Consider the following 12,972-nt stretch of genomic DNA (forward strand, 5'->3'; position numbering starts at 1 on the left):
GTTTCTCCATTTCTTAAAACACTTCATAAAGAAAAAGTAGAAAGATGAGGAAATTCCACATTATGTGGGGACAAAGTCGTTCTTGTAAGCAAGGTCTAGATTTTTAGTTTTCTCTAAGCAGTCATATATAGGACAGTTACTGGGATGAGTTACAACACTAAATTTGGATTTTCTAAAATGGTCAGACTGTTAATAATTGATTGCTATGACTTGTGTTATTTTATCATAGGCACTATACTACCTTGTACTTAGCTTGATAATCACTGCGATTCCACTGGATAGGTCAGTAATGCTGTGGTGTGCTGTGGCACCTCCTTACTATCAAGAGTATTCTGGAATTTACAGAAAAGTTTTGAGTATACTTCTCTCAGAAATAGCCCCAAACAGCTACGTCTGTCAGTGGGGTTCCTGACACTGGAACTTGGCATGCACAGCACACAACGGTGATTAGTGCTTTGGATAAAAAACAGTAAGACTACTCTAAAGGACTCTGGGGTACAGACAGCTCAGAACTAGGGATGACTTGTCAGAAGGAAGGGTGGAAGTTTGGGGGAACAAGCAGAAAAGTTAAAGCCTGACAAAGCATATTCCTTCTGAGAGCTAGAGTGGAATTTGAGATTGCTGAATCTAGAAACTTCTTGTGTAATAATAGTAAATTACTGTGAAATTCACTGTCCAATATGTCTCATCCTGATCTACAGAGAGGATAACAAGCTTTTCATCAGTTACTGCTTTTGCTGAAGTAGAAAAAAATCTGTTCTGTGAAAGAGCCTAGAATCTTGCTAGAAAAAAAAAGTTCTACTTTGTAGTGTAAGTAAAGCTTATCTACATTATCTACACAAGGGTGATAATGATTTAGGATTGAATGATCACCTATGTTTGGTGTTTCCTAGATCTCAACTCCTTGGCTTTGCAATTTTCCTTGTATAGAGTTATATTTTTTATGGAATTTGGTCTGATTAATGTTTTAATTATGTTTGTGTTGCTGCTGAAGATTTAGAAATCCTATCCCTACAGTGCGCTTTACCTAGTATGCAAGTTATATACGATACAGGTTTTAAATTATGCTTGTGTAATGACACAGCTATCCCCAGGTAGGTTAGCAAATGTATTTACTGTGTTAACGACAGGACCAAATTACTGGAAAGGGGTAAATAAGGCATCCTCAAATTCCAGTTGATGGGTTAGTCTCTGATGGGGGAGGTGCAGGAAAACCTCTCACTCTTCAGAAGGACGCATCTTTTCCAAGATGTCCTCTACCTAAGTCAACAATTGGCAGTTCTCGATTAGGCATCACTCACTACCGCTTAGAAATTTGTAAACAGATTTGTCTGTCTCCTCCAGATACTTACATCTTGTGCTTTCCAAAGCAGCAATACTCACACAAATTAATGCTTTGAAGGTGCATGCACTCTGAACATGTTTAAGTTAACAATGAAGCAGCCAAAGAAAGCTTACTTATTTGTACTGGATTTAATAAGACTAATAAATACTTACTTTGACTTTGTAAAAGATTAACTTACATACTGATGTGGTCTTGAGCAATTTTCTCTATTTTAGAAGCCTTCTTAAAATCCTTGGAAACAGACAAATCACCAGGGCTTTGATTCTGTTGCTACACACAGTACTTGAAGTAGAAAAAATCAAGTGCCGATACTGCACTTCAGATTAATAAGACAAAATGATAGGATTTAGTTATTTTCCCTGTGTTTGTCTGCTGACAGGCACAACAACTGAATCTACAATGAGCTGCTACTGATAGGGTGATGATTACTAACCTGTCTTGCTAGAAGCTGATTGTGTTTTGCCTGTGCGTCAAATAACAGTTCCTGCCTTGCTCTGCGCAGGGGCCTACTGACTTGGCAAGGGGTAAAAGGCAGTGATTCCTGAGTCCCACAAAGATTAGGGCTGAGTGGGAATTGCAAGCTCCATCTTACATAAAGGCAAGACAGAAGTTAACAGCTGCTTCTGTTGAGGCAATGGCTCCCAGACCACACAGAGCTCCTGCAAGTGCTTCAATTATTCTCGTGCTGGAGAAAGCTAGATCCAGTCAGTGGTATCTTCTGACTGCTGCAAAACAAACGAATTTATTTTTTTAAAATTCTTGCTCAACGTGCATTAGTTCACCTAACAAAGTGATAAGTATGATTAAAAACAAAAAAGTCACATTATAATACCATATTCTGTCCTACTCTGAGCAAAGGACTCTGCCTGTAATAAGAAAAAAGTATTCCATGTTGCTTCTATTTTTTGTGCCATGTCCATAAGCTAAGATTATAAACCACTTCTAGCTACCATTAACAAGTAGTATTGCTTAATTCTTATAAATGGCCATTTTAATATTAGGGGCTTTTACTGTACGATTGATTTATTGCACTGTATTTCATGGCACCGTCAAGGAAGTGTTTAGCAGCGCAAAATACTCAGAAGCAACTAGTACAAATAAGCATACAGGAAGGCATTTTGGCTGGAAGACAAGTATAGATGTAAATATACAATGAAATGTTTGCACAGAGCATTTTGAGCATTGTTAAGTTACTCTGCTGCTATGACTATACTATGTAAAGACATCATTTCTGAGTGGCGGAGTGCCATGTTGCATTCAGCCAGACACTGAATGAATTGCTTGCTTGTAGTTTGATCTCACAGCAGATTATTTAATTTTAATTTTCAATTTGCTTCCCAAGGTAAATATGACAGCAATTAATATGGCAGAGATGGAGAATTCACATTAAACACTGCCGCTCCTCTGGGATGAGCTCTCTTAAGCAAGTTTAGAGAGGAATTAAACTGAGAAACTTTTCCCATGTTTCCTCATGTTTCTTGTTTTTTTGTTAAGGTCAGAAAATGTCTTTAAACATTGTGAACAACAGGAGGGCTGGCGTTCCTCATTCTTGAAAGACATCAGCAAATGTTTGACTTAAATCTGTGATGTGCGCCATCATCTTTCTCGTAAATTTTCAAGGTCCATTATACTGCTGAAATTCCTGCTGTAAACTCTACATTGGCAATTCATTATCTTTCTCCTGTCAGAACTTTAAAACCACTGTCTTAATTACTGTTTGAGTGAGATAGGTTTCCCTATAACACAATGGAATTTTTTTCTGAATTGTAGTTACATTAAGTGCAAGGTGCACTTAGGATACCACTTGCAAACTTGATTAAAGGAAGACCTATTAAATGTTCAGTATTTGGATCCTCTGAAGTGTTACGGATTCAGGTTTTTCACTTTGTTTCCTTAAAGATGTTATTTAGAGGGCCTTGTCATTGCAGAGGCCAGGAAGACTTTTCAATTGCTTGAAAGTTGTTATGTCTATTAACTTGATACTAGTTTTGATCCAGGAGATATGTTATCAAAGGGCCAGCCCATTTGTTTCTGGGAAAACAAGAACTTCAGGATACTTAGAAAATAGTTCTGCAGGCAGCTTTCTTTCGGAACTGTGTAATCGTTATTTGGAATTTAAAGATTTGTACATTAGTGATACTGGGTTTGTACAACAGTATTATTACTAGAAACGTCATGGTTCTCCACTTTCTTGCAAATAAATTATAATTTTGTCATAAATAGTATTTGGCAGGAGCCCAAGGTCATGTTCAGAGGAAGAGCACAGATTCCAGTCCTCACCAAGACAGGAAGAAGCTGAATGTGGGTGTCCTGCAGCACAAAGGCTGACAGGCTGTATCACAAAAAAAAAAAAAAGCTTCAGACACAGCAGCTGCATGTCCAGCAGCTTTGTCAACTCAGGGACTTTCACATCAGTGCCCTTTTTGCCCCTGAATAAGTCTTGGCCCATGACCATCTTCTGGGACCTCTTCTTCCTACTCGGCAGCTTCTGGAGAAGTTTTTCAGGTTTTCCAGGTGTAAAATAATGGTATCACTTTCTTCACAGAGCTGATTCTACCTGCCTGGTTATTTTTCCTACCACATCAAAGGTAATTTAATTAAAATACAATATGCTAGCATGGAAATGAACTCCCCAAAAATTCCAGATTACTGTATTCTAGAAACAGAGAAGTAGGTTCACCAACAGGTAAAAAAAACCCCACCATCAAAACTATGGGTAATTCCTGAAGGTCATTCACTTCCTTTTTTCTTAGTGTAAATGCAGTAAATATTCAATGGAATCTAATTTAACCATGAATTCAGTCTTACATTCTTCACAGAGAGAAAAACTTTAATTTTTTTAAATAGCAGCACATATAAATGCGTTTTAGAATTAAAATGTTACATTCACTGGGATATGTTTTACATGGTTTATTATATATTTTTTCATAAAAATATACTTCAGAATTTTTCTTCTGAAAAACTGATATACTTGATTCAAAAAGTTTTAGTAGTGTTATTTTATAAAGTCAAGATTTATCTTGAAATTTAAGGCCCAAATTCAGCAAAGCACACGAGTATATATGTAAGATCCATTAAAGCCATAAATATTTTTGTACCTTGACAACGGTGCACCTGTATATTTGTTACTATTTTTCTTAACAGTTATTTCAGTACACAGATCAGTCTAACTACAAAAAGGTGGTTCTTTTCTGCTTTTTTTTTTTCAGTAAAGTAATACAATGTTATATAATGGCTCCTGAATAAAGATACTTTTATGATGCTTACATTCTAAAGAAAAGTATTATGAATATTTATGTATTGAGAGTTTGGTTCTTGCTTGAAATTTTTCACTGCCTCATTTTCTACACAACAGTGTTCAGCAATAAAAATAAAGCATTACTGCTAGAAATAAATGAGTTTCTATGTACAAACTGAAATCAGAAATACAGACTGTTATGTAAACATTCTTCAGCCTCTTTTTCTTAACATTGTGTTTATTGATTCTTAATATTTAATAATTTTGATAGATGTCCCTGAGAAGCTGGCCTGACACCATCAGTATTATAAAATACTTTCAAAGGGCCTTTTCTGCCAAGTATTTTTTTCAGCAGCAGGTCCAGCAAGAATAGCTTCTGCCTGTTTCTCCTCTTACCTGTGACACTTGTGCTGGGTCTGCAGCACTCCTCTGCTGTGCCATTCATTGCAGCTGTTTCAAAAGAAGCAGCTGATAAACTCTATCAGGGAATTAGTTATTTTTAACCCTGGTACAGTTGCTGTGTGACCCTAAAAGCCCTTTGGGTGTCTCAGGGGCTCAAATAAGCAGTGTGGTGCATAGGCTGATTAAAACCATAGTGCCTCTGAAAGAAATAGTTACTGTACTACATCTCCAGAGAGAAAAATGTCTTCAGCTGCTTCCAGAGTTGCCAAGAGCTCTCAAGGATTACCTTGTTAGAGTATTATGATGATGAGAGGATCTGACTCAATGAGATACAGTCAATAGAAAATGAAGCCCTTAAGGGAAGAGCCTTTTTCAGATTGTTTTATTGAAAAAAAGTTACAAACAGAACAATTATTAAAATGAAAAGTTCAGCCCTTTTTTAAAATGCATTATTTGAAAGATATCACCTTTGAAAGCATAAAAATCCCTTGGTGATTTCAAGCATCTACATCAGCTATATGGTCAAATTCCCATGCTAGTTGTCACCAGTCAGCGGCTTTTACAGGTGGTGCTAACCTTTTATCTTGGATGGTTTGCTGTTCCTGAAGTGCAAGTACTGACTTCAGTCATTCATGTCTCTATTACAAGAAGGGTATCTTGGGCATCAAGTAAATGGAGTTTTAAGTATCATAACAGATCAGTTTCATTGTGCTGTATCAGGTAGTTTTTAATAGCTACTTATGAAAAAATAAAAATGTTTTCTCATTCTGCACTCTATTTCAGAAACCTCATCCATCAGTGTGACCAAAGATCTATCAGATAAAACAAGTCTTCTGCCCGAATCACTAGAGCCCTGATTCAGGGAAGAATTTAACCATGCACACAACTTTTAATTACCTGAAGCACTGAAGTCAGTAGGGATTGCATGCTTAAAATGGCACATGAGCTTAAGTGCTTTCCTGAGCAAGGTCCTAGAAAAGCCATTATTTTAATGCGCATATGATAAAACTGTCACATCACAGGAGTTTAAAAGAGAAAATAAATGTTTTTGTTTTTTCTTGCTTTGTAGGGGCACACATTTGTTCCTGTGGTGATTTAGAGCTACCAATAATCTCCCACAGTGGCTGCCTTATGTACTATTCTGGCATCTTCTGCTCTTGTTAGTAAACAGAAGAGACCAAACACAAAGCCAAGTACTCGTAATCTCAAGAGAGAGACTTCGTACAGTATGTTCTGTACAAAACTGAAAGACTTGAAGATCACAGGGGAATGTCCTTTCTCCTTGCTGACTCCCAGTCACATTACTGAGGAACATGACAAGGACTGTGCAGAAAACAGCTCTAGAGCCGCTTTGCCCATCTGCAAAGAAATCCATGAAAAAGATGCTCAAGGAAACCTTCCACAAAGGAAAACAAGCAGAAGTAGAGTGTACCTGCACACATTAACTGAAAGCATCTGCAAACTAATCTTTCCTGAGGTAAATAGCTACTGCATAATAATAAAATTTAATACCATTTAAATATATTTTTTAAGTATTTTATGCAAGCCTTTACATGTAAGCCTTTAGAAAGTTGTTTTGACTTCAAAGTTTGTGTTCTATGTAGTTCTGCACAGTTTAAATCCTTGTTTCATCATCTTCCATTCCTTCTGAATACAGTTTTGCCACAATCAGTTTTGTACACTTTCACACCATCCCATCCACTGTATTTCCCTATATTTTTGCCTTGTATTTGCAACCTTCAACTGATCATTTTAATTGTTCCTTTGAAATCCACGTGTTTTTATAGCAATTTTTTTACAGATAGTTAAACTCTGCTTTGTTACTAATTATGTAAATTATGTGGTCACTTCATCAATTCACCTAACTGAATTCATACTGCTACATACATTAGTCACCAAAAAAAAAGTAAAATAGCTGTTTCACCTGTTATGATGCTAACCTCCTGCCATACTATTTTTAAAAACATTACTGTCTCTGTTTACCACAAAAGTACTCTTAGGTCTCTGCTCAACGCAACTGAAAACAGGTACAGTGTATGCACACTGGTTTGCTTGAGTTGAGATGAACGCCATGGTTTGTCTTTGTAAAAAGAAAATGAAAAATGCAGCTCCATAACATTCAACCCTTGGGCTTGCCTCAAATTCTGTGGAAAGTGTGGAGGAACTGACTGGTATATATTGGGACTACAAATGGAAAATGGCCAACTCTGTATACTCATTTGATTACAACTCTATGACTTTTGACATTCAGTGTACCTTACTAAATGTGCTGGAGTTTTGTTAAATCTATTTGCTGATCTGTTTTTGCAACTCTTCATCTATTACCCTTTTGTTAAAACTGTACATTGTAATTTTTGATGGACTCTTTTACCCCTGCTGCACTTGCACAGAAGAAATTAATCCCTTCAAACTGATCTTTAAATGTGTAAAGTAAAGGACATTTAACTCAAGAATGAACTGACAATGCACCCTTTCTATAGTGTCATGATTGCTGTATTGCTTTTGTAGCATATAGTTGTTGGTGGGACCTCTAATGAAATTGTTGTTTTTTTTCTTTAAAGAGTGATATAAACGTATGCAGCTGCCTATTATATAATCATGGTAGGCTAGTTCAACAGCTGGGACAAAAGCTTGCTAAAGTCAAGCATATTATGACCATGTGCCCCAGGAGCTACTGAAGTTCAAGGTTATTGCCACTGCTATTTACAGTTATTCAAGTCATATTCAGCGGAACTTTGTCCAGGTAGTCTGTTCTCATGTTAATTTGCAGTCAAGACCGAAGCATCTTCCCAGTCCTGGTTCTCCATAGAGGGTCTTTCCTTGTTTAAAAACGTATTTTTCACTGCTTAGATACTTTATAGTGCCTTACTTAACCGTCAGTGACTAACATCATCTTCTTTCCAATTGGAAACTCTAAAACAGAGGGCTGCATCGTACCCCGATTGATTAATGAACTCCTCATGAAATCAGTGAGTTGTGCGTGGAAGTCCAGAGCATAGTGAATTCAGAACAACTGTTGATTAAATCTGAGATGTAATGTAGTGTGTGTGATTGTTTTATTTGCTTCTTTGTGTGTTTCCAGAAATATAGAGAATATTACTTGGAGATAAGTAATGAATTGGATGGCGTTCCATTTACTGTACCAGTTTATACACAGATGTAATTTATATTGTGTTCATACACGTGGGAGAACAGGTGTTCAATCTGGATTTTTGCTTGGAAAAAGTCTCCAGAATATATTGCCTTTCTTTCACATGTTATTTTCTTTATGTTTGAAAACCTTCCTTTTGAAAATACAAAAAGTAGAAGATGCAATAGCAAATGCTAATTTCTTCAGGGAATGAGAACCAAAGCAAAGCCAGACCACAGCAAGCCTCACAGCCAGATGCTATCATGGCAGTATGGTACTTATCCTATGACCCTGTCTTTATGGGAAGTTTGAGTTTCAAATGATCAGAGACTACATACATAAAACAGTTTTACTGGCCTCAACAATGTGAAATATGCATGTTTGGAAAGTGTTCTATCTGATCCAATTAGGAACTACAGAAAGCATATGGAACAATGGGATCAAGGTAAATTAAGGTAAATCTTCACAATACTCTAAAGGGTCTTTTATTATGGAATTCTTTTACAAAGGTTATCTACAGTGACTCAGTTTTCATTTGGAGGGATATTTGGATTTGCAGCATACATAGCCAAAATTATTCTTTTTCTACATATATAAAATAAATGGTTCTAACAATAAATGGACATAATGCAGATATAAGTGGCTTTTTCTGTCAGGAGAATATATTTTAAACTGCAAAAATTTCTCTCTACATTTTGCATCCACTGTAGGGTGTTTTTGGGGGGGAGATGTGTAATAATAGAAAATTGGATTAGTTATTTTTTAGCAGCACTGTCTTCATTGCCATCTGACAAGTTGGAGGTGAAGCACATCACTATATTAAAAATGCACAACCACTGGTGCATATCAGCTAAGGGGCTTAATTATTGTGGTACTGGAGATGAAGACACCCAACATAAACTAAACCTCAAACACAGAAATGAGATGCTGTTTCTAACAACTATACTATCCTGAAAAAAAGATGATAGTCCTATAGACAGCAAAGTAATTATTCTCTGTATAAAAATGTTATTCTTACAATTAAATTTTCAGCAATGACATTTTAATCAACATACCATTTTTTCTTTCCCAGTTTGAAAGGCTAAATCTTGCCCTTCAGAGAACACTTGCAAAACACAGAATAAAAGAAACCAGGTATGTATGTGTAATGGGTTTACAGCTAACTTCACAGCAAAAATGTTTTGCAGACAGTTCATAAGGACTGGGGTGGTGACTGATAGTCAGGACTTCTGGAGTCTGTTTTCAGTTATCTTGTCAAATGGGTGTGTAACATTTCATGTAAGGTAAATTAATAATGATTTAGTTTATTTTAAAATAGTCACAAATATTTATATCAGTCACAGAGTTGATTTAGTGGGAAAAGTTAGCCATTTGTGCAGGGAAACAGGCAAGGACTTTGTTTAAAATGAGCAAGTGTTTTGGAGGGACTCAGAGACTACTCAGGCATAGATGGAAAGGTAGATATGGTTGTATATGGATCTAGCCCAGTGTTTCTGAGATCCCAGGAAAATAATTTTAGATGCAAATGATTAGTATTATACAAAAAAATGTGACTACTGATACAGTGAACAGTCATACACTACATACATCTTTTTACTGGGCTCACTTGGGTTCTGGTTTCTGTTTCTGAGGAACTCAGCTTGACTTTCAGCACTCCTTAGTACTAATCCAGTATTAATTATTTGAAACTTGTGGGGAATGAGAATTTTTTAGCATCTCATTATACATTGAGGACTCAATTTATTGAATGCATCTGAAAAAATAAGCCCCTCAGTTTAAAAAAGTGGAGAAAGTGGAATGGAGAAAAAAGTGGAGAAAAATAATGAAGTTGGACAAGAATAGATAATTGCAATGTATCTAATTATATTTGATATTTTCAAAGCACTTTACATGCATTGGCTGAACTGAAGACAGTTGGTCAGATGTGCATTGCAATTGCAGACTGGCTTATTGATACAAATATTTTCCCTGTTTTTAATTATATGTTGCTTCCTGGAGTATTAGTTTGAAACAAAAAATTATTACACTATTCTGAATGATGTAATAATGCAAATGTAAAACTGATCTAAATGTCTGTATTGCTTTTGCATATAAATATATCTAAGATTTTGAGTGAAGAAATTCAGAAAGTATGTATCAAAAGCTTATTGCTTATATGGAGGTTAATCTAAATTACATGTCCTCATCATTTCGGGTCTGACATTCAGTCTGATTTTTACTGACCTCAGAGAACTCAGAGGGCTGCATTTTTGTGTCACGGAATCTGGATTACTACCAATGAACAAGTAATTCTAAAGTTAATAGTTGCTATTGGTATTTCTTCTCAAAACAGAGATACTTTCTCACCTTTTGAATTTAATGCAATGTAGTTCCAATAAATGCTTGAATATAAATTCCAATCATATTTTACATACATTATGAAATATAGTTACAGTTTCAAGCAAAAAACCCAAACCAAACAAAAACCAGGACTGTTGCAAACTAAGAGTTTTTAATCCATGACAGTCTATAGTATCTGGCCTTGATCCATAATCAGCTCAGACCACTAAAACTAATTTATCACAAATTCACAGGATAATCTAAGATCCTACCAAGACCCTATTTTCAATTAATGAAAAGCTGCCTATTTGATCAGCAAAACTTGGTCTGTACACATTAAAGAGAGGGTTTACTTACTATTTTTACCATTTTAATTGTGATTTTTCAGGGGGTTTATTTATATTTTTACGATCTTTACAGAAAAACTGGGGATAGAGAAGATTTTGAAAAAATAATCAGTGATCATGCTAATACAGCAGGTAATGTAAACTTGTTTAGTAATATATATATACAAACATATAGATTACATATAACTTTATATATAAAATAATAAATGGAAATATAAATTATTCTTGTTACTAAGAAAGAATTTCCTCCAGGTAAGGGCTGCAGTGATGCTGACAACACAGATCCTAAACTGTGACCTCTGCAACTAACAGTTTAGTGTCAAAATTTGAGCTAAAGAGATGAGTTTCTTAAGTCTGAGGTATCATAGAATCATCCAACCCTAAGATCCAACATCTAGAGGGACTTCAACATACATTCAGTAATAAGTTACAGTTTTATACTCATTAAAAACTACTTGATCCTTTTCATTCTCTGAAGGACCATGGTCTGTTGGAAGAGAACTGCTGTAATTTGCAATATGAACTCTCTGGCTACATCTGTAATAGTAAATTAACATTTCCAGGAATGGAAAAATGGTCTTCTGCACAGTTAAACTGTTAAGCTCATCCTGGCACACAGGTGGCCTGTGACAGATAACACTTTTCCAAATGATTCCCAGTAACAGTCAGGGAGTTGGAACATTCCCAGCAGTCAGTCTGCATGGAGCTATCCTGTTAAAACAAATTTACTAGCAAAGATGTGAGCTGTTCAGTGCCAATTGGCATCAGTGCCCTCGAACATTCCTAGGGTCATTTAATTTACTGGATCAGGCATAGTACTTATATCTGCATGTGTGCACAGATCCTATTTTATTCTTACTTTTTATTCTTAAGTTTTCAAATTCTTATTTCTTTATATCAAGCTAAGGGAATTGGATTCAATCCTGTGCCAAAACGTGCATTCATTCTGTCTACATCTCTACAAAGAACACTGAGTCTTTGATCTTTCCAAACTACAACCTGTTGTCTCCCTGTTTTCCAGGCAACATGTCTATGTCTTTGGTTACAGTAGGACTCCTAAATGAGAGGGCCCTCAGGTGTCAGTGCTGGTTCAGGAAAGGATATTGCTAATTTCATTTGGTCTAACACAAAAAAAAAGTGCAGGTTAGCCTGAGATTCAGTGTGATGAGTGCAGTTCTGACTAAAATGTGGTTCCATACAGGTGTTCCTGTGGAGTCTCTACGGGAATCTCTCGGTGAAGAGCTATTCAAAATATGCTATGAAGAGGATGAACACATTTTAGGGGTTATTGGAGGAACCCTTAAGGACTTCTTGAACAGTTTCACTACTCTACTGAAGCAGAGTGGCCACAGCCAAGAAGCAGGAAAAAAGGACCGACTTGAAGATGCCTCCATATTATGCTTGGAAAAAGATCAGGACTTCTTAAATGTGTATTATTTCTTTCCTAACAAAATCACAAGTCTTATTCTATCTGGTATTATTAAAGCAGCAGCTCATATTTTGTATGAAACTGAGGTGGAAGTGATGCTCATGCCTCCTTGTTTCCATAATGACTGCACTGAGTTTGCTAATCAGCCTTATTTGCTGTATTCGATACAAGTCAAAAGCGCAAAACCTTCCTTATCGCCATGTAAACCACAGTCTTCACTTGTGATTCCTGCCTCTGTGTTCTGTAAGACTTTCCCATTTCATTTTATGTTTGACAAAGATATGTCAGTTCTTCAAATTGGAAATGGGATAAGAAGACTTTTGACCAGGAGAGAGTTTCAAGCTAAGCCCAATTTTGAAGAGTATTTTGAAATTCTTACCCCCAAAGTAAGCTGCACTTTTAGTGGAATAATGACAATGCTAAATATGCAGTTTACTGTACGAGTCAGAAGATGGGATAATACTGATATGAAATCATCCATGGTAAGAAACTTTTAATAAGCGTTACTTCTGTGAGGAATTTGTTTTCTTCAGGTAGAGTTAAAACAGCCACAATACACAGTGCACTTTGCATTGTCTACCTCTCAGCATCTAATACAACTGAATAATAATGATTTATTGAGGACACTCTTATTTTAATTCAGATTCTGAAGCCAATATTCAGTCAAAACTCTGTTTTAGAACTTTTACACAGGAAAATCTGTTTGTTAAATTGATTTTATTTTAAAAATAATTTTCAGTATTGAGATAAAATCAGTAAATT

At 35.9% G+C, this 12,972-nt stretch overlaps 1 protein-coding gene across 2 annotated transcripts in view; it reads left to right on the forward strand.

Annotated features, from left to right (window-relative positions):
- Positions 1-12,972, forward strand: part of GUCY1A1 (guanylate cyclase 1 soluble subunit alpha 1) — a 35,152-nt gene that overhangs the window by 15,311 nt on the left and 6,869 nt on the right. The window contains exons 2-6 of one of the 2 annotated variants that reach the window (XM_074905663.1): positions 3,891-3,933; positions 6,055-6,462; positions 9,188-9,249; positions 10,855-10,913; positions 11,983-12,692. In XM_074905663.1, coding sequence (XP_074761764.1) covers positions 6,214-6,462; positions 9,188-9,249; positions 10,855-10,913; positions 11,983-12,692 — 1,080 coding nt within the window. In that variant the 5' untranslated portion in view covers positions 3,891-3,933; positions 6,055-6,213. The remainder of the gene's footprint in view (positions 1-3,890; positions 3,934-6,054; positions 6,463-9,187; positions 9,250-10,854; positions 10,914-11,982; positions 12,693-12,972) is intronic. The other variant, XM_074905662.1, reaches the window with a different exon arrangement.

This window comes from Athene noctua, chromosome 4, assembly GCF_965140245.1.
Source record: "Athene noctua chromosome 4, bAthNoc1.hap1.1, whole genome shotgun sequence".
NCBI lineage: Eukaryota > Metazoa > Chordata > Aves > Strigiformes > Strigidae > Athene > Athene noctua.